This window comes from Panulirus ornatus, chromosome 4, assembly GCF_036320965.1.
Source record: "Panulirus ornatus isolate Po-2019 chromosome 4, ASM3632096v1, whole genome shotgun sequence".
NCBI lineage: Eukaryota > Metazoa > Arthropoda > Malacostraca > Decapoda > Palinuridae > Panulirus > Panulirus ornatus.
Genome location: NC_092227.1, coordinates 68,957,777 through 68,977,368, shown reverse-complemented (window position 1 = coordinate 68,977,368; position 19,592 = coordinate 68,957,777). Strand labels below are relative to the sequence as shown.

Below are 19,592 nucleotides of genomic sequence, written 5' to 3'. Positions count from 1 at the left end.
CAAAGGGTATAAAAGTGAGTGCTCAAATTACAGAGGTATAAGTTTGTTTATTCCTGGGAAATTATATTGGAGGGTATTGATTGAGAGGGTGAAGGCATGTACAGAGCATCAGATTGGGGAAGAGCAGTGTGGTTTCAGAAGTGGTAGAGGATGTGTGGATCAGGTGTTTGCTTTGAAGAATGTATGTGATAAATGCTTAGAAAAGCAAATGAATTTGTATGTAGCATTTATGGATCTGGAGAAGGCATATGATAGAGATATAGAGATGCTCTGTGGAAGGTATTAAGAATATATGGTGTGGGGGCAAGTTGTTAGAAGCAGTGAAAAGTTTTTATCAAGGATGTAAGGTATGTGTACGTTTAGGAAGAGAGGAAAGTGATTGGTTCTCAGTGAATGTTGGTTTGCAGCAGAGGTGTGTGATGTCTCCATGGTTGTTTAATTTGTTTATGGATGGGGTTGTTAGGGAGGTGAATGCAAGAGTTTTGGAAAGCGGGGCAAGTATTCAGTCTGTTGTGGATGAGAGAGCTTGGAAAGTGAGTCAGTTGTTGTTCGCTGATGATACAGCGCTAGTGGCTGATTCATGTGAGAAACTGCAGAAGCTGGTGACTTAAGTTTTGTAAAGTGTGTGAAAGAAGAAAGCTGCGAATAAATGTGAATAAGAGCAAGGTTATTAGGTACAGTAGGGTTGAAGGACAAGTCAATTGGGAGGTAAGTATGAATGGAGAAAAACTGGAGGAAGTGAAGTGTTTTAGATATCTGGGAGTCGATTTGGCAGTGGATGGAACCTTGGAAGCGGAAGTGAGTCACTGGTTGAGGGAGAGGGCGAAAGTTATGGGAGTGTTGAAAAATGTGTGGAAGGCAAGAACATTATCTCGGAGAGCAAAAATGGGTATGTTTGAAGGAATAGTGGTTTCAACAATGTTATATGGTTTCAAGGCGTGGGCGATAGGGTTGTGCGGAGGGTGGATGTGTTGGAAATGAAATGTTTGATGACAATATATTGCATGAGGTGATTTGATCGAGTAAGTAATGAAAGGGTAAGAGAGATGTAATGTAATAAAAAAAGTGTGGTTGAGAGAGCAGAAGAGGGTGTATTGAAATGATTTGGTCACATGGAGAGAATGGGTGAGGACAGATTGACAAAGAGGATGTATTTGTCAAAGTTGGAGGGAACGAGGAGAAGTGGGAGACCAAATTTGAGGTGGAAAGATGTAGTGAAAAAGATTTTGAGCAATTGGGGCCTGGACATACAGGAGGGTGAAAGGCATGCAAGGAATAGAGTGAATTGGAACGTTGTGGTATACCAGGGTCGACGTGCTGTCAGTTGATTGAGCCAGGGGATGTGAAGCGTCTTGGGTAAACCATGGAAAGTTTTGTGGGGCCTGGATGTGGAAAGGGAGCTTCGGTTTTGGTGCATTACACATGACAGCTAGAGACGGAATGTGGACGAATGTGGCCTTTGTTGTCTTTTCCTAGCTCTACCTCGTGCGCACACGGGGGGAAGGTGGTTGCTATTTCATGTGTGGTGGGTTGGCAACAGGAATGCCTGAGAGCAGCATGTCTGAATATGTACATGTGTATATATGTATGTATATGTTGAAATGTATAGGTATGTATATATGTGTGTATGGGCTTTTATGTATATACAAGTGTATGTGGGTGAGTTGGGCCATTCTTTCGTATTTCTTTGCGCTACCTCGCTAACGCGGGAGACAGTGACAAAGTACAATAAATGGTAGATTTATTATACTTAGTTGCTTTCTCCTTCATTAGCTAGAGGAAACGGACAAAAGAATGGCCCAGCCCACCCACATACACATGCATATACATATACGCCCACACAGGCACATATGCATACTTAGACATTTCAACGTTTACATACATATACATACATACACATGTACATATTCATACTTGCTGCCTTCATCCATCCCTGCCACATGTGAAACAGCACCCCCTCACCCTGAATGCACACAAGGTAGTGCTAGGAGAAGACAACAAAGGTCTCATACATTCACACTCAGTCTCTAGCTGTCGGGTGTAATGCACCGAAACCTCAGCTCCCTTTCCACATCCAGGCCCCACACAACTTTCCATGGTTTACCCCAGATGCTTCACATGCTTTGGTTCAATCCATTGACAGCACTTTGACCCCAGTATACCACATCATTCCAATTCACTCTATTCCTTGTGCACCTTTCACCCTCTAGTATGTTCAGGCCTTGATCGCTCAAAATCTTTCACTCCATCCTTCCACCTCCAAGTTGGTCTCCCACTTCTTTTTCCCTCCAACACTGACACATATATCCTCTTTGTCAATCTTTCCTCACTTGTTCTCTCCTTGTAACCAAGCCATTTCAGTACCATGTGTGTGTATATTTATACATGTTGATGGGTCTTTCTTCGTCTGTTTCCTGGCACTACCTCGCTAATGCAGGAAACAGTTATCAGGTATAAAAAGTATAATGATATGTATGTATGTATGTAGGTGGGCAGAAAGGGTAGTGAGTGGTGGTATGATAAAGTTGCTATTGAAAGGTAAATGAGATGTATGTGTTTTACTTATAAAGAAATGCAAATGATTGGGATTTGTGCATGAGAAAGTGGCTGGAGGTTTAGAGGAAAGTGCAGGGATTGAAAAATAGGGCTAATGAGGATGAGTGAATTATTATCTTGTAAACTTCAGGGAGAATAAGAGGTTTTGGAAGGAGGTTTACTTAGAAAATTATGAGAACAAATGGGGTCATTAGTGAAAGGGACAAATGGGTAAATAGTAACAGGTAGTGATGAGGTAAGGAGGAAATAGAGTGAATGTTTTGAAGATTATTGAATGTGTTTGGTGATAGTGGCAGAGGTAGGGTGTTTATGTTGGTGAATGTGTTTGGTGAGGCAGAGGAAGGGTGTTTATGTTGGGGAAGTGTGCAAAGGGATATAGTCATGGAAAGTGGTATAGTGAAGAGAGAAGAGGTGGTAAAAGCCTTCCGTAAGATAAAATGTGGCATGTCAGCTGTAGTGGATGGTATTTCAGTTGAACCTCTTTGGGAAAGGGGTAAGAAACATAGGCTGGAATGTTGATAATTTAACTCTGTCATGTTGAGCTGAGTAGTAAGGGATATATGAGCATACAACATTGGTAGGTTTTCTGTATATGCTAAACTTAAACGTTTCCATCCCTATGGATCATGCAGTCAAAAAATATTAACATACCATTATTATCAATTTCTACAGTAAAGATGATTGAAGGTACTGAATAGCTAAGTAAAGGGAGAAATTTTTGTAAATTATTTGCTGGCCAAACATAAAGAGAATCATCTACATTAGTAAATCAAATTACATTATTGGGAAAGACATCCTTTAGTAACTTTGTTTCAAAGAATTCCATGTAAAGATTACTTAACACTGGTGATAGAGTTACCCATTGCCATACCAAATTTCTGAGCATGGTAATCTCTCCAACTCATTCCATGTCCATGTTTTGGTTGCATAGGTCAGGGTTGGGAGGATTATGCTGTCCCTTTCTTCACCTCCTAACTTACACTTCTACCCTTCATTATTCTAGTAACATACCCAGTGACTTCTACCCTGTACTGCTCTCCCTAAATTTTCCTTCCATATCACCAAACTTTCCCAAGATGGCTTCTAAATACTTAATTTCTCTTTTCATCGTCTTTCCCTAGTTTTGCTTTCATCTCTCATAGAAATACATTCATATTTATGCTAAAAGCCACCAGGACATCACATAGGTCTGCCTCACACCCACACATATACCAAAACCTGTGCTCAACTCTCCATCCTTTCTTATGCATGCATTTGCTTCTCTGTCGAAGGCTTTCTTCACCTTAACTGCCAGCAGTATCTTGCCATTGTTCTTCCACATCTGGAAACTGCTTCCTTCTGATTCACTATCACTTTCCTCTAGAATTTCAATTATAATTTGGGATTTCTTACTTGGCACCCCTGATGCAAAGTTATTATACCATATGCTTTAGCATTGTGATGATTACTGGCTACTTGAGCAAAAAAATATGGACTAATGTACAGAAATAACCCCTGAGATGGATGCCAGTAAGTGAATTCTTATTATTTAAATCTCTTGCTTCCATATGTGGACTTTCTGGAACATCCCATATGAGGGATATCAGCAGTCATTGGGTTAATAACATGACTGTTTATGTACTGGGTACCTGAATACAGTTCAGTTGGAATACATTGTTAATTAATGTGTTTGAAAGGAACATGCATAATTTTAAGGTCGTTAAAAGAACAAAAGTTATTCTTTGGATACAGTAATATGTTATATGGCAGCATTTCATCCATTCAGAGGAATTATTTAGTTATAAGCCGTTTCCCCACCCTAATCAAGGAGTTAACCCCATTTCCTCTTGGTGGGGGATTTAATTCTTAGCCAACCATTTGTGGGAATTGATGATGCTTAACTAGGTCAGCTCACTGTTCCATTTACTGGCAAAGGACATGGATCTTGAGTTTTTTGTGAAAACTTGTTACCCTGATGTTATAAGAGTTTCAGTTGTTAAATGTCTTGTTACCCAGATGTTGTAAGACTTTCAGTTGTTAAATTTGATATCATTATAGATACCAGTTGTAATTCTATAAGATGAAAAGATAATTTGAATGTTACATAATTTTTTTCTTGAAATTTAGGTACCTTAAAAGGCTGTATTTTTTTTTTTTTTTTTTTTTGTATATTTTCTTATTATTTTAAGGGTATTATGTATAATGTCATTTCTGGTATTGCTTTCAGGGACACTAATGGATGGGAAGAAGTTTGATTCTTCCTTGGATCGTGGCAAACCTTTTAAATTCCGCATCGGGTGTGGTGAGGTCATCAAAGGCTGGGATGAGGGTGTTGCCAAGGTAAATATGGAGTAACTATTAAGCCTTTTTGATAAGTTTTGTCTTTTAATTCTGTTCTTGTCCAGGTTGGATTTTATGAACTGTGTACAGACCTGCTGTTCCCTTTTATCCTAAACCCATTTTCAATTTATGAACTAAGATATGGCTTCTGCACTAGTTTTTTTTTTTTTTTTTTTTTTTTTTTATACTTTGTCGCTGTCTCCCGCGTTTGTGAGGTAGCGCAAGGAAACAGACGAAAGAAATGGCCCAACCCACCCCCATACACATGTATATACATACGTCCACACACGCAAATATACATACCTACACAGCTTTCCATGGTTTACCCCAGACGCTTCACATGCCTTGATTCAATCCACTGACAGCACGTCAACCCCGGTATACCACATCGCTCCAATTCACTCTATTCCTTGCCCTCCTTTCACCCTCCTGCATGTTCAGGCCCCGATCACACAAAATCTTTTTCACTCCATCTTTCCACCTCCAATTTGGTCTCCCTCTTCTCCTTGCTCCCTCCACCTCCGACACATATATCCTCTTGGTCAATTTTTCCTCACTCATCCTCTCCATGTGCCCAAACCACTTCAAAACACCCTCTTCTGCTCTCTCAACCACGCTCTTTTTATTTCCACACATCTCTCTTACCCTTACGTTACTCACTCGATCAAACCACCTCACACCACACATTGTCCTCAAACATCTCATTTCCAGCACATCCATCCTCCTGCGCACAACTCTATCCATAGCCCACGCCTCGCAACCATACAACATTGTTGGAACCACTATTCCTTCAAACATACCCATTTTTGCTTTCCGAGATAATGTTCTCGACTTCCACACATTCTTCAAGGCCCCCAGAATTTTCGCCCCCTCCCCCACCCTATGATCCACTTCCGCTTCCATGGTTCCATCCGCTGCCAGATCCACTCCCAGATATCTAAAACACTTCACTTCCTCCAGTTTTTCTCCATTCAAACTCACCTCCCAATTGACTTGACCCTCAACCCTACTGTACCTAATAACCTTGCTCTTATTCACATTTACTCTTAACTTTCTTCTTCCACACACTTTACCAAACTCAGTCACCAGCTTCTGCAGTTTCTCACATGAATCAGCCACCAGCGCTGTATCATCAGCGAACAACAACTGACTCACTTCCCAAGCTCTCTCATCCCCAATAGACTTCATACTTGCCCCTCTTTCCAAAACTCTTGCATTTACCTCCCTAACAACCCCATCCATAAACAAATTAAACAACCATGGAGACATCACACACCCCTGCCGCAAACCTACATTCACTGAGAACCAATCACTTTCCTCTCTTCCTACACGTACACATGCCTTACATCCTCGATAAAAACTTTTCACTGCTTCTAACAACTTTCCTCCCACACCATATATTCTTGATACCTTCCACAGAGCATCTCTATCAACTCTATCATATGCCTTCTCCAGATCCATAAACGCTACATACAAATCCATTTGCTTTTCTAAGTATTTCTCACATACATTCTTCAAAGCAAACACCTGATCCACACATCCTCTACCACTTCTGAAACCACACTGCTCTTCCCCAATCTGATGCTCTGTACATGCCTTCACCCTCTCAATCAATACCCTCCCATATAATTTACCAGGAATACTCAACAAACTTATACCTCTGTAATTTGAACACTCACTCTTATCCCCTTTGCCTTTGTACAATGGCACTATGCACGCATTCCGCCAATCCTCAGGCACCTCACCATGAGTCATACATACATTAAATAACCTTACCAACCAGTCAACAATACAGTCACCCCCTTTTTTAATAAATTCCACTGCAATACCATCCAAACCTGCTGCCTTGCCGGCTTTCATCTTCCGCAAAGCTTTCACTACCTCTTCTCTGTTTACCAAATCATTTTCCCTAACCCTCTCACTTTGCACACCACCTCGACCAAAACACCCTATATCTGCCACTCTATCATCAAACACATTCAACAAACCTTCAAAATACTCACTCCATCTCCTTCTCACATCACCACTCCTTCTGCACTAGTGTAGGTAATAAATTCTTTTTGTTTTTATGGGGCTAGGGAAGATAGAATACTTCCCACTTATTTCTACTGTGCTGTAGATGGCAACTTCAGAGGGGTGGAAATGGGGGACTAGAAACCCTCCATTCCATTTATTTCTATTTCTAAAAGTTGGAATGGAGGAAGGATCCTAGCAAGGATATCTCATCCTCCTCAGAAGCTCAAGCTTGGGGTGTCTGAATGTGTGTGAATGTAACCAAGATGTGAAGTGAGATAGAGAATGTAAGAGGAAAGAGGAGAGAATTCTACTTGGATGTTCTATGAGCGAAACAAAGCTTAGGGGGGGAATATTGGTTGGGAAATGTCAAGGGTTGGATTGAGAGTGAGAGATAAGGAAAGGGTAGCACTTCTGCTGAAGGAATTGTGGGAATTTGTGAGTGTTAAGTAGGTTAGCCACATCATAAGGAAAGGGTAGCACTTCTGCTGAAGGAGTTGTGGGAATGTGTGAGTGTTAAGTAGGTTAGCTCCAGACTGATGTGGATAAAAAATGAAAGTGGATTTGAGAGATGGGTCATTATCAGTGCATATGCACAAGGTAACCAGAGAAGTAAGGAAGTAAGTCGAGTGTTTTTGGAGGAGCTAAGTGAATGTGTTTGTGATTTTGGTGTGAGGGATCAAAGTATTAGTAATGGATGATTTGAATGCAAGAGAGGAGAATGTGCCAGTTGAGAGTGTAATGGAAGGGCATGGGATACACAGTGATGTGAATGAAAATAATGAACAGATATTGGAGTTAGGTTTTGAAATAGGACTTATGATTGATAATACCTTTTATAGAAAAAGGTATATACATCAGTGTCTTTTTTATACATTTATTTCCTGTAAAAAGTAGATGTGCCATGTAGAATCTGTTAATGAAAATTATTATTTGCTGTAAGTGTAGGTGAAGGGTATTTAATAATGAACGTTTATAACTTATGGGTGGTGGAGAATTACTGGTGTACGTAATTGTAGATGGAGCATTAATTACAGTCATACATAATCGTTCAGTATTTTGAATGGTGTGCATTTTGGTGCTGAGACATTTTTTATAGGCCATATGCTGGCTGGTCGAGAATTCTCAGTGCATCTTGACATTAAATGGGATCACTGGTCATCCTTGATTTGAAGTTCTCGTTTTGTGAAAGAAGTGCATGGAAAAGGTAGAAAAGGATAGCATTGAAAGAAGCAGTAATAAAGATATTGGATGATTAAAATAAAGAATATGAAATTTTGATAAAAAGATAAGTAAATCCCATAGAATAAAAATGAATGAAGAACATGGAAAGACATCTAAAGTGGATATTCACATACAAGAAAACAAAAACAAATAAAAAATGACATTTCTCAAAGGAAATATGCAAAATATTGATTGAATAATATAAACCAGCTCAAAATTGTTGGGAGAAATGCTCCTATAGATATTGAAATACCATTTATTACATCATGAAAAAGAGGTTGATCAAGTTAGAGAAAATTCAGGATTGGCCAGATGGGAATGAAAGGGAAGTTGATTAGCTTAGAGAAAATTCAGCCTTGAACCAGATGGAATCCCAGTCTGTCATCAGAAAGACAAAAACTAATCATGAAACAAATGATGATATTATCAGGATAAAATCTGGATGAAGGCAAAATTCAGACATTCTCAAATTTGCTTATGTAACACCATTACACAAAGGAGGATACAACTGATGAAGATAAAGTAGGAAGATTTACAAGCTGACAAAGTTCAAAGTGGTAGCGAATGGAACCATGTCTGGAAACGATGTCCCATCTGGGGAACCACAGGGAATGGTTTTATCCTCAATACTCATTATGATAATGATACAAAGACATTTACTGGAAAGTTCAGGAAAGCACAGTAAGGAGGTTAGCTGATGATACCACTGTGACGAATATGATTGGATGAGAAACTGATGAAAAGAAGAAGCAAAAAGACACAATTTACAAATAGGCAGAAGTAAACCTGATGGAAGATAAGTTTGAGTAGATGAGTATTAGAAAAAGTAGGAATACATTTATGGCACCACATAAGGCCAAGCAAAAAAGTGACAGCAGTTGTAATATATGAAAGAGATTAGGGTGCCATCATAAATAAGAAACTAAATTATTAGAATATATTGAGAAAACACTATCAGATCAGTTGATTAGTAGTAAGATAATGAGAATTTCCGTTGTAACATTGAAACCTAATTACAAGCATGTCTAATGTACAATATAGAAACAAAATTGAAATATGCTGTGTTGGATGGTCACCAAAGAAACATGGAAATAAAAAACATTTGAGAGAAATCATAAGCACTTTATGAGCAAAATTGAAGGATGGAACTTATGAGCTTGCATGAAAGGCTTGAAAATACTGCAGCTGCTTAGCATAGAAAGAAGTGAAAGATAAGAAAGAAATTGTAATTATAGATTGAAGTTATAAAAGTGAATGTATTAGGGGTGAAAACTTTTCAACATTAAAGATAGTTATTAAGTCTTCAAGAATACCATTGAACATACCAAAGGTAGATTGGACAAAAGTATATGACTGCCCAAGCAGGAATATAGAACATCCATACACTCTAATGCAAAAAGGATAAGGAACATGCATGGAATAGCCATGAAAACATTAAAGAGAATACTTGCTATGGTTGAAGTCAGTCCCAGATGAACCAGAAATAAATAATCACGTAATGCAGATGGCAGCTGAAAAGAATCTTATTCATCAAGCAAGACATAGGTAAATGTCCCTGCCATCATGGCATAGTGTGTGTCTCTCTCTTTCTCAGGGAATAATTGTCTTTAGCCAACCTTCAGAAATGTAAGGCTTTCAGGTTTAGCTTCACATGGTCTTGTTAGGTCTTTTAGCCCATTCATTGCTGCTGGGTTATACACACATTATTGTAATCTTTTCTGTTTACTACAGATAGGGCATATATGCCAGAAATTCTGAAGTAGGCCACCTTTTGGCAAAACATAGTCATTAATGTTTCTGGTGACCCTCCACATGTTGTCAAACCAGGTGCTACAGACTTAAGTTTTTTCCATGCACTGGTCAATCTAAAGAGAAGCTGTTAAGGAGGCCTGTCTGAGATCTTCACCATCTGTTTGGGAAGCTGTGAGACTGTTAAGATATTAGATATTAGTAATGAAAATAATCATTAATAATATTTGTTGATGGGCAAAATCATCACCTTTAGAAGTATCACAAATCTCACTTAAGTATGCCTGAAAATGCATCTGGAATATCTTATCATGGTACATAGTGGATGTAGACAGTGTTTCAATTGGTGAGTTGTATATCATATAACTGTGAAAATTATTTAGTCATTCATGATTACAAACTTGTGAATATGTTTTTCAGAATGAATTAGAATGTCCTGCTCACACAGTGCTATGTATAGTGGATGTTAGGACGACCTCAGTGAAAGGGCTAACATTCCACCCAGGTTCTGATTTAAGTAGTACCCATTTTACAGTAGGATATAACATACTAGTGGCACAACAAGCATGGAAGAATATGTAAAATACTCCCATTGAAATCCAAAGGTGCGATATGCACAAAAGAAATCACCTTTAACATTTGGAATCCAAGATTCTTCAACGCCTTGCCATTTACCATCACATGCAGCACAGGATGCCCAGTAAGAATATATAAGAGTGCACTGGACAAGTACTAACTGCAAAGTGTATTTGACCTGCCAGTACTACAAAGTGTATTAGACCAGCCAGGCTGTGAGGGCTGTGTAGGCTGAGGGCTGCAGCTTCCAACTGCTTGGTTGACAAATAACTCAATCCAACAGTCTGGGCCCAGTCTGGGCTCTGAAGGTGAAGACTCTGCCAGGTATTCCTGTGTTCTTGTGGGATAAATTTGAGAAGCTGTAGAGGGAGCATGTCACATTTGTAATTAGTGAAATGATGTAAAGAGGGAGGGAAAGTATCTTTGAATAATTGACTGAAATAAGAATGACTACTGCAGATACAGAAACTAGGAAATGAAAATGAAAATGTATGCAAAAAAATCTTCCCATCTATTTCATGTGTTATAAAAGGCAACAAAGAGGGGCTGGAGCAGGGAGCTAGAAACCCTCCTTGTATTTTAATTTCTGAAAGTTGGAGGAGAAGAAGAAACCGATTGAAGAGTACTCATTCTCCTTGAAGGCTCCGGCTAGGTGTTAGAATTTGTGTAAATGTAACCAAACTGAGAGAAGAAAAAGGTGGTAATAATTACATCTGTGGAAAGGAACCTGGATGATATGGATGAAAGTGAAATATAGCTCAAGGGCTAAAGGGGAAGAACGGTTTGGAAATGTCTTTAGGGCAAAGTCAGAGGTTAGTTTGAGGGCAGTATCCAAAAAGAGGGTAACCCTAATGCTGAAGCATGAGTTGTGGGATTGTCTGAAAGAGTGTAAGGAAGTAAGCTACAGACTTATGTGGATTAAGTTGAAAGTGTGGACTATCTAAGATGGTTGATTAAGAGTGCTTATGTACCTGGCCTCAAGAAGAACTATGGAGAGGTGAGTGTTTCAGGAGCAGCTGAGCAACTGTGTCATCATTTTCATGCAAGATATTGGGTATTAGTGATGGATTATTTTCCTGTGAGAGTGAGTTATGTGGCAGTTGGGGGTATAATTGGGGGCATAGGGTATTCAGTAAGGTGATTGCAAATGATGAAATTTTATAAGTTGTGTGCCAAGAAAGGACTGGTGAGTGGGAATAACTGGTATACTAAGTATATACATGAGTGTCTAGGAAAGATAAGAAGGCATATTTGGATATGATTTGATTGGATTAGGTGTGTGAAGGAGATATACTTGGATTTGAATGTAATCAGAGGGGCAGCCGGTGGGATGTCAGCTCATTACCTGGTGGAGGTGAGGGTAAAGATTTGTAGAGGTTTTTGGAAAGAGAGAATTATTTTCAGATGTTGAAAGCAATTTTTTTGGAAAAGACATGTGAAGAAATATGTGGAATATTGAGTGTAGAATGGCAAAGGGTGAGAATAAACAGACCTAGGGGAATGGGGGAGGTGTTTAGGAAAGCAGTGCTGGCATTTGTACAAGTGTGTGACATGCAGAAGGTGGGAAGTAGGTAAGTGAGAAAGGGTAGCAAATGATGGGATTATGAATGAGAAAGGGTAGCAAATGATGGGATTATGAAGTAAAATTGTTATTGAAAGAAAAGAGGTGTTTGGCTAGTATTTACAGGGAAGTAATGAGAGTGGTTGGGAGATATATAAGAGCAAGCAGCAGGAGGTCAAGAGGAAGTTCAGATGCTTAAAAAGAGGGCGAATGAGAGTTGGGGTGAGTGAGTATTGGTAAACATCAGGAATGATATGTTTTAGAAGGGGCTTATGTGTGACAAAACACATGGAAACATGGTGAAATGAGCAAAAGTGGTAACAGTCAGTGATGAGACGGGTTGAGTACTCTGAAGAATAGTTGACTAATATTGATGATAGGATGGCACATGTAGGGTGTTTGAGTTTGGTAGGTATGCATATTGAGTTACAGCAAGTGGTTTGATGAAGGAAGAATAAATGGTGAATGCTTTGTAAAAGATGAAGTGTAGCAAGACAGCTGAAGTGGAAGGTTTTTCTCATGGAAAGGGTGACTGTGTTGTTGATTAGTTAGTAAGGATTTTTAGTTTATGAATGGATCATGATGAAGTGCCTGAGGTTCAGCTGGATGCACATATAGTGCCTCTGCATAAAAGCAAGGGGGATAAAGGCAAGTTTACAAAGTAAAGGTTCACGTTTGTTGAGTGTACTTGGGAAGTTGAATGGAAAAGTAGTAATTGAAAGGGTGGTGGCATGCACCGAGTATCAGACTGGGGAGGAACAATATAGCTTCATAAATGGTAGATGATGTGTGGATCAGGTATGTGCTTCAAAGAATGTATGAGAAATACTTGGAGAAACATAAGGATTTGTTTGTGGTATTTATGAATCTGGAGAAAACATATGATAAGGGTAATAGAGATGTCTTGTGGAGAGTGTTATTTACATATGGTGTGAGGAAAGGTATTACAAGTGGTGGGAAGTTTTTATTAAGAGTAAGGCATTAGTGCATGGTGTGAGGAAAGGTATTACAGGGGGTGAGGAGTTTTTATTAAGAGTAAGGCATTTGTGCGAGTAGGTAGAGAGGAGGTTGAGTGGTTCCATGTGAATGTAGGTCAGCAGCAGTTGTGTAATGACACCATGGCTATTTGATTTCTGTATGTATAGGATAGTGATGGAGGTAAATGCTAGTCTAGGAGAGAGGGACAGGTATGCAGTCTGTAGAAAGTGAGGGGGGCCTGGGAAGTGAGTTGGTTGTTCTGTGCTGGCAGATTCAAGTGAGAAACTGCAAAGTTAGTGTGTGATTTTGGAGTATATGAAATGAAGGAGTTCTTAATAAATGTGAACAAAAGCAAGATTACTAGATTTAGAAGGAAACAGGGACAAGTTAGAGAAAAATAGAAGTGAAATGCTATAGATGCCTGTGAGTGGACATGGTAGCAAATGAAACCATGGGAAAAGGTGTCATGTGGTAGGTGAGGGAATGAATGTCCTTAGAGTGTTGAGGAATATATGGAGAGGAGGTTATCTGAGAGGGTGGAAAGTAGTATATTTGATGGTATAGTAATCCTAACATCGTTGTATGGGTTCAAGTCATGGGGTATAGATGAGAATGTATGGAAGGGTGGATGTGTTAGAAATTAAATGTTTTAGGACAGTATGTGGTGTGATGAAGGTTGATTAAGTGTGTAAGTAAGAGAGAGATGTGGTCATAAGAAGAGTTTGGTTGAGAGAGCTGTGGAGGGTGTGCTGATGTGGTTTTGACAGAGAGAGAGAATGAGTAAAGAGAGGTTGACAGAAGTGAATGGGTCAAGGAGAAGGTGGAGATCTAATTGGAGATAGAAGGATGGAGTGAACCAATTTTTGAGTGTTAGGGGCTTGAATATTACATTTGTGCACAAGATAGAGTGCATTGGATCAGTGTGGTATAAGGGAGCTATGTGTTGTTAATGGACTGACTGAACTAGGGCTTATAAAGCAGTTTGGGGAACCACGTAAAGATCTGTGGTGCCTGTTGTGTTTTGGTGCATTATACATGACAGACAGAAAATGAATATGAGATAATGAGGCCTTTTTCTTTGTTTTTGGTGCTATGCAAGAAACAGCAAACATATATAAGAAGAAAAATTGTAAACCACAAGCACAAGGTTGTTAAGTTTGAGGAGTGTTCTAAGAGAGAAGAAAACTTTTTAGTAGTTATGAAAAGGGCTTAGGGAAGATTCCCCCATGCCAATAAAGGGGTTATGAACTAATCATTTCTTGCTGTTGTGGATAAAGCTGTGAAAGTAGATGAGCGTTTGCTTTATATTTTGAATAATGTATTTTCTGTGATTTTGGGTAGTGATGAAATAAAAATGTGAGTCAAAGGAAAAAGTTTTTGTTGAGCAGTCATGCCAGATATCTTCCTTGAATGACCAAAGAACAATAATGGTTCAGGCTCCAGGTTTTTAGATATACAGAATAACAAGAAGAGGTACTTCTAAGTTCTAGAGGATGATAACCTAATGATTTGATAGAAAAAATAGTGGAACACTAGTCGTAGAAAGCTAGATGAAAGTCTTTATACAAATGAAGTTTGCAATGACTTGTAATATAAGACTGTCTGTAGGGATGGCCAGTACAGTCCATATGTATTGTATCTATGCTGAAATTGAAGCAAAGAGAAAAACTTAAGCTATTGCAGGTAAAACGCATTCATGTTTGGCTGTTTCTTTATGAAACAAACCCAAAAACATGATGAGAAACTTCTGCAGTCAACCCAAAACCTGCCGTTCCTCCACCTCCCTCCATGTAGTTAGAAGATGATAGGCAGCCTCTAACCATGGATATATTACTAAAACTGCCCACTTGGGTATCAGAAAAGTTAGTGATGGGTGTATAGTGAGCCAGCACTTCTGTGTCTTTCATGTTTCACTCATTTACCCCATGCTGCTATCCCTTCTTTCTCCCTTACCCACATGGGCTGCGGGGATTCAGCCCATAGACATACAGTCTTTCAAGTTTACTTAACAACTGAGAACATGCAAAGTCATGACTCATTCTTCGTAACTTAATATTTTCATAGTGAACATTAAGTGTTAACCATGCCTCTTGGCAAAATTTTATTGTAAATCATTTTAAGTTAATAGTCATTCTTATCATTCCTCCATTTCCTCTTTTTCCATCTCTTCCTTCCTTTGATGAAGGTAAATCCTTCTCTGATCAACCAGCTTGTACAACAAGATGTGCCATTTGTTATTGCTTTGTCATTCCTTAACAGTTTTAGGTGGAGTTTGAGCTTTTTTTTATACCTGTGGCCTGGTGAGTGTGGCCCTCTGGGAAGGCAGTACAGTGGCCTCTGCCTCTTTGTTTCCCTCTGTGGTGATATATAGTGTGCCTTTATAAGAAAAACAGAAACAAGTAATGAAAATGAAATTGTAATTTTAGATGTGAGATATAAGTGCCAAAAAAGTGCAAACAAGAATAGGGATGATATAACTATAAAGAGATCATCCCTGCTTTGCATTCAATAGACAGAGAAAATGGGATCATCCCTACATGACTTTCGATGGACAGAGAAAATTGTTTGTTACATTTAACATATGTTGGAGTTATTTGCATTCCAACTAATTGGCTGTTTGTATGATGATGGTGATTGTCAGTGTGCTGCTGCCATTTATAAGCTGTGCTTAAACATGACCATATGAATTTCACATAGATTTTTATGTGCTCAGAACATTATGGTGTAAACTAAAGAAAGATGCAGACTTGTAGTCTCATGCATATGCTTTAAATTTTAAGTTTGCCAAACAGTCTATCCCTAGAGATATCTTTTTTAATGATTTTCTCAATTTATGCTATTGTCACTAAATTGGGGAAGTTCAGTTTATAAATGACATGTAACCAATTTAATTAGACTTTCATGAGTCATTTAGGTATGCTTTATCTACAGCTGTATCGTCCCCATTCTTATTTGCATTCTTTCTTGTATGGTATTGTATATCTCTGCATCATACATTTGTGAAATGCTTTTTATTGTAGTTTTAAGAATTGGTGTATTAAGTTGGTGTTATGGTCTCCAGTCACCTTTAAGTTCTTTTATACATAACTGTTGTTTTTCTCAGATGTCTGTTGGTCAGAAAGCCAAGCTGATCTGCAGCCCAGACTACGCCTATGGTGAAAAAGGTTTCCCTGGTGTGATCCCTCCAAATGCCACACTACATTTTGATGTGGAGCTTCTGGGTGTGGAGGCATAATTACCTGTGTTCTGCTGCCATGTGGGTTGGGGAAGGCTAGTGTAAGGAATTCTGATGTTTACCATAGGGTGACCTCTTTCATGTCTTATGATAGCAGGGTCTTTAAAGATGTAATCGTGATTTGTATGCATTATCAGTTAGCAGGCGGTGAATTAAAGTAAGAAAATCTTAGAGCATTAAACTTGTTTTAAAGGGAAAGTGAACAATGTAGCAGCATAAGTAATGAAAAGATAAAATTGCCTTCAATAGTACTAGAAAGAAATACTTTGAAGAAGCTGGAGTGGCCCCAGGTAGAAGAAGATCCCCACTGTCATCCCAAATACCCATTCATGTACCAATAACATCCTCAGATTTATCTAGGGATATTATTTGGTCTGTTGGCAAGCTTATCTGTAATACTGGTTTATTAGTTTTTTTTTAAGGTTCTTTTAACTACATCTGCCTCTTGACCTCAGTGATGCTTTATACTGTACACATATAGCCCTGAAAGTATATTACTTAGAAAGGCCTATATAAAAGATTATGCATACCAAATGACAAAGTATACTAGAGTGGGTTTACTTGGCTGGATATGACTTGTTTTAAAGTCAAGCAGTTAAGTTTGCAAAATTTGGCTTGCAGCTTCCAATGCAACCTACATGTATATCTGAAAGTTGTCTGGGGAATGCACATGTGAAAATTCTGTGTACACTAGAGCCTGTCTGTGGAATGCTCATGTGGAAATACTTGATACAGTGTACACCAGAGCCTTAGTATGCCACAGCCTTTGTATGCTACAGCTTCTAGTTTACAGGGAGCAGCAGAATACTTTTTTTTATGTAGAATAACATTTAAAGTTAACAATTTAGCCTCATTCTCCAAACCAATAGAATGAATTTGAGTCAGAAGTTTATTATTAACGTTGTCTCAGCATGTGATCAGGACAGTTTGAAATAGGGACTTATCATTGTTACGTAACATTAAATTATGCTCCTGAAAATTATTTTTATCTTTTTTTTATACTTTTCTTTTTAATCTGACAATTGGCTAGGCCACACAGTTGGAGTGCATCACATGTATGGTCGTGTATATTGCTGGGCATGAACACTTCTACCCAACGTTTGCTTTACAATTTGACTTTATGCAGCAGAGTGAACAGTTGAATTTTGATTTCTGATGTAGAATTTCAGATATTGGCTTAAGCCTTTGCTTTTAGTATAGATAGAGAATCTTCAGAAATTGCTGCTTGTTGACCCTTTTTCACATGGCCTTATTTCATGATCCCAGTCCATCATCTATTCTTCTTATTTAGTATATCTATATTTTCTTTGTAACTTTTCAGTACAAGGTTCTTCTGGTCAAATAAAATATGTATGGATCTTTGCATTTTATTGTCTTTTGAGTGAATGGTAAGTAGAATAAGTGAAGCTAAATAAAAAATGTAATGCAACTGGCGCTTTCACAAGATAATTATAATGAGATGACTGAAGTAATTATCATATTTAGAATGTAGAGTACACATTTATCTGTAATGTTTACAGAATGTAAGTAAATGGAATAGGATTACAGAATTGTAAAGAATGCATTAAGAATACAGATTAGAGAGTTTGAGGAGTATGAATGATTCAAGATATTGGAAGTAATTAAATGGAATTGAATGAGTTACTAATTGATAGAAGTAAATTTTAAAGTTCAGTGCAAGTTGTTTGGGAGAAGGTATTAACTGCTTTTATTCATATTAAGAGGAAAGGGGAAGGAAAAAGAGTGTGTATGTAACATTACATTTAATATATGAGATGTGGTGCTTATGGTGTGTAGGAAGGACATGGATTTTCCTTTCTAGTATTAAAAAGGATGAAGCACATTTATGTTCAGTGGACCATGATATAAATTGTAAAGAATGAGATTAGTCAAAGTTCAGAAGGGCATCTTTCATTAGATCACTGACATATTGAATCTAACCCCAAAATAATATGCATCACAGAATTAGATATAGCTACCTTTTTAGTCATATCTTCATTGAAATGGGATTTATACATTGGTATTCATCCACTTGAGGTATTTTTTTTTTACAGGCAGTTGCAAGTGCCATGACCACAGAAGAGACAGAGACAGTGTCTCAGTTATGGAAGGAGAGGGAGAATGGTGGAGACCAGGAAATTTCTTACATGGGCATTGGTGTAGGAGACATGCTGATTCAGATATGGATAGATTTTGGAAGGGAGGAAGGAAGTGAAAGCCAGGAAACTCTGGGCTTGACCATGTATATGGAGAGAGAAGAATATGATGTAAAGAAAAAGTTCAAAGAGTGCACATAGTATGTAGATACTACACAAAGGGAAATTACTTATATTCCTTGTATGGCAAGACAGGCATATCTTAATGGGAAAATGCAAATTTAAACACCCAAGAAAACTCTTGAACTGGCTTAAGAAAGGTAAATGATGGTTTGGGGAAATGTATAAATCCTGCCTGAATGTGAGGACCCCCACATATCAGGGACAGTGAAATATATACCTCGTGCCTATCAAACTACATGGACCTTTTAGTCTTATACATGGCCAGACAGAAGTAGGGATTAACTACTAGATAAGGAAGTGATTCCTTCAGAATGGTGAAGGAACTGAAAGCCCTGTGCCAAGTTGAGCAAAACGGAGCATGACCCCTCAAAACAACATAGACTAGCCGTGTAACATCCTTTATATATGCCATCATACAGGGACTTGTATCAAATTGAACAAATAGAATCCCATTTATAAGTGGCTTGCTAAACAAGTCAATTTTAGTATTTGTGGCCTTCACTGAAACATACAGACCGCATGAATAGCGAAGTCTGGATCCGAAACTGCAACTTGTACAGATGTGAAAGGACTTGAAGATTATGTGCAGAAGTTAGATTGTGTATAATAGTTACTCTTAACAAATGAACTCAAACGACGTACTAGAAGCACTCGTTGTTCAGGTAGAAAAACCCAAATCTGGTCATTGCATTGATCTATGAACTCCCAGATGCAGATTCAAGAATTTACCCAACAACAACAAATACAGAGTAATGTTTTGACCTTCATAAATCCATTTCCAAATAATCAAGTCTTAGGAGACTTCACCCTACCACACATTAAATGGGGAATGATAGGAAATATTATTGTAGCTGAAACAGCTGACACTGGAAGCAGCTCAGATAAACAGCTGCGGAAAACAGTTATTCAAACTGTCAACAATTTTCACTTGGTCAACAAATAACAAAACCAACCAAAAAAAATGACGTATTATTTTTTCTATTATACTTAGTCGCTGTCTCCCATGTTAGCGAGGTAGTTCAAGGAAACAGACGAAAGAAATGGCCCAACCCACCCATCATAAAATTTTGGGGAGAATAAAAAGATGTTTTGGAAGGAGGTA

The 19,592-nt window shown here is 38.4% G+C and overlaps 1 protein-coding gene across 1 annotated transcript in view; it reads left to right on the top strand.

Moving 5' to 3' along the window:
• The window catches only part of LOC139767087 (peptidyl-prolyl cis-trans isomerase Fkbp12-like), a 37,739-nt gene extending 20,171 nt beyond the window's left edge, over positions 1-17,568 (top strand). The window contains exons 3-4 of the mRNA XM_071696062.1: positions 4,763-4,875; positions 16,080-17,568. Of these exons, the coding sequence (XP_071552163.1) occupies positions 4,763-4,875; positions 16,080-16,211 (245 nt within the window). The 3' untranslated portion in view covers positions 16,212-17,568. The remainder of the gene's footprint in view (positions 1-4,762; positions 4,876-16,079) is intronic.
• Positions 17,569-19,592: the final 2,024 nt, after the last annotated feature.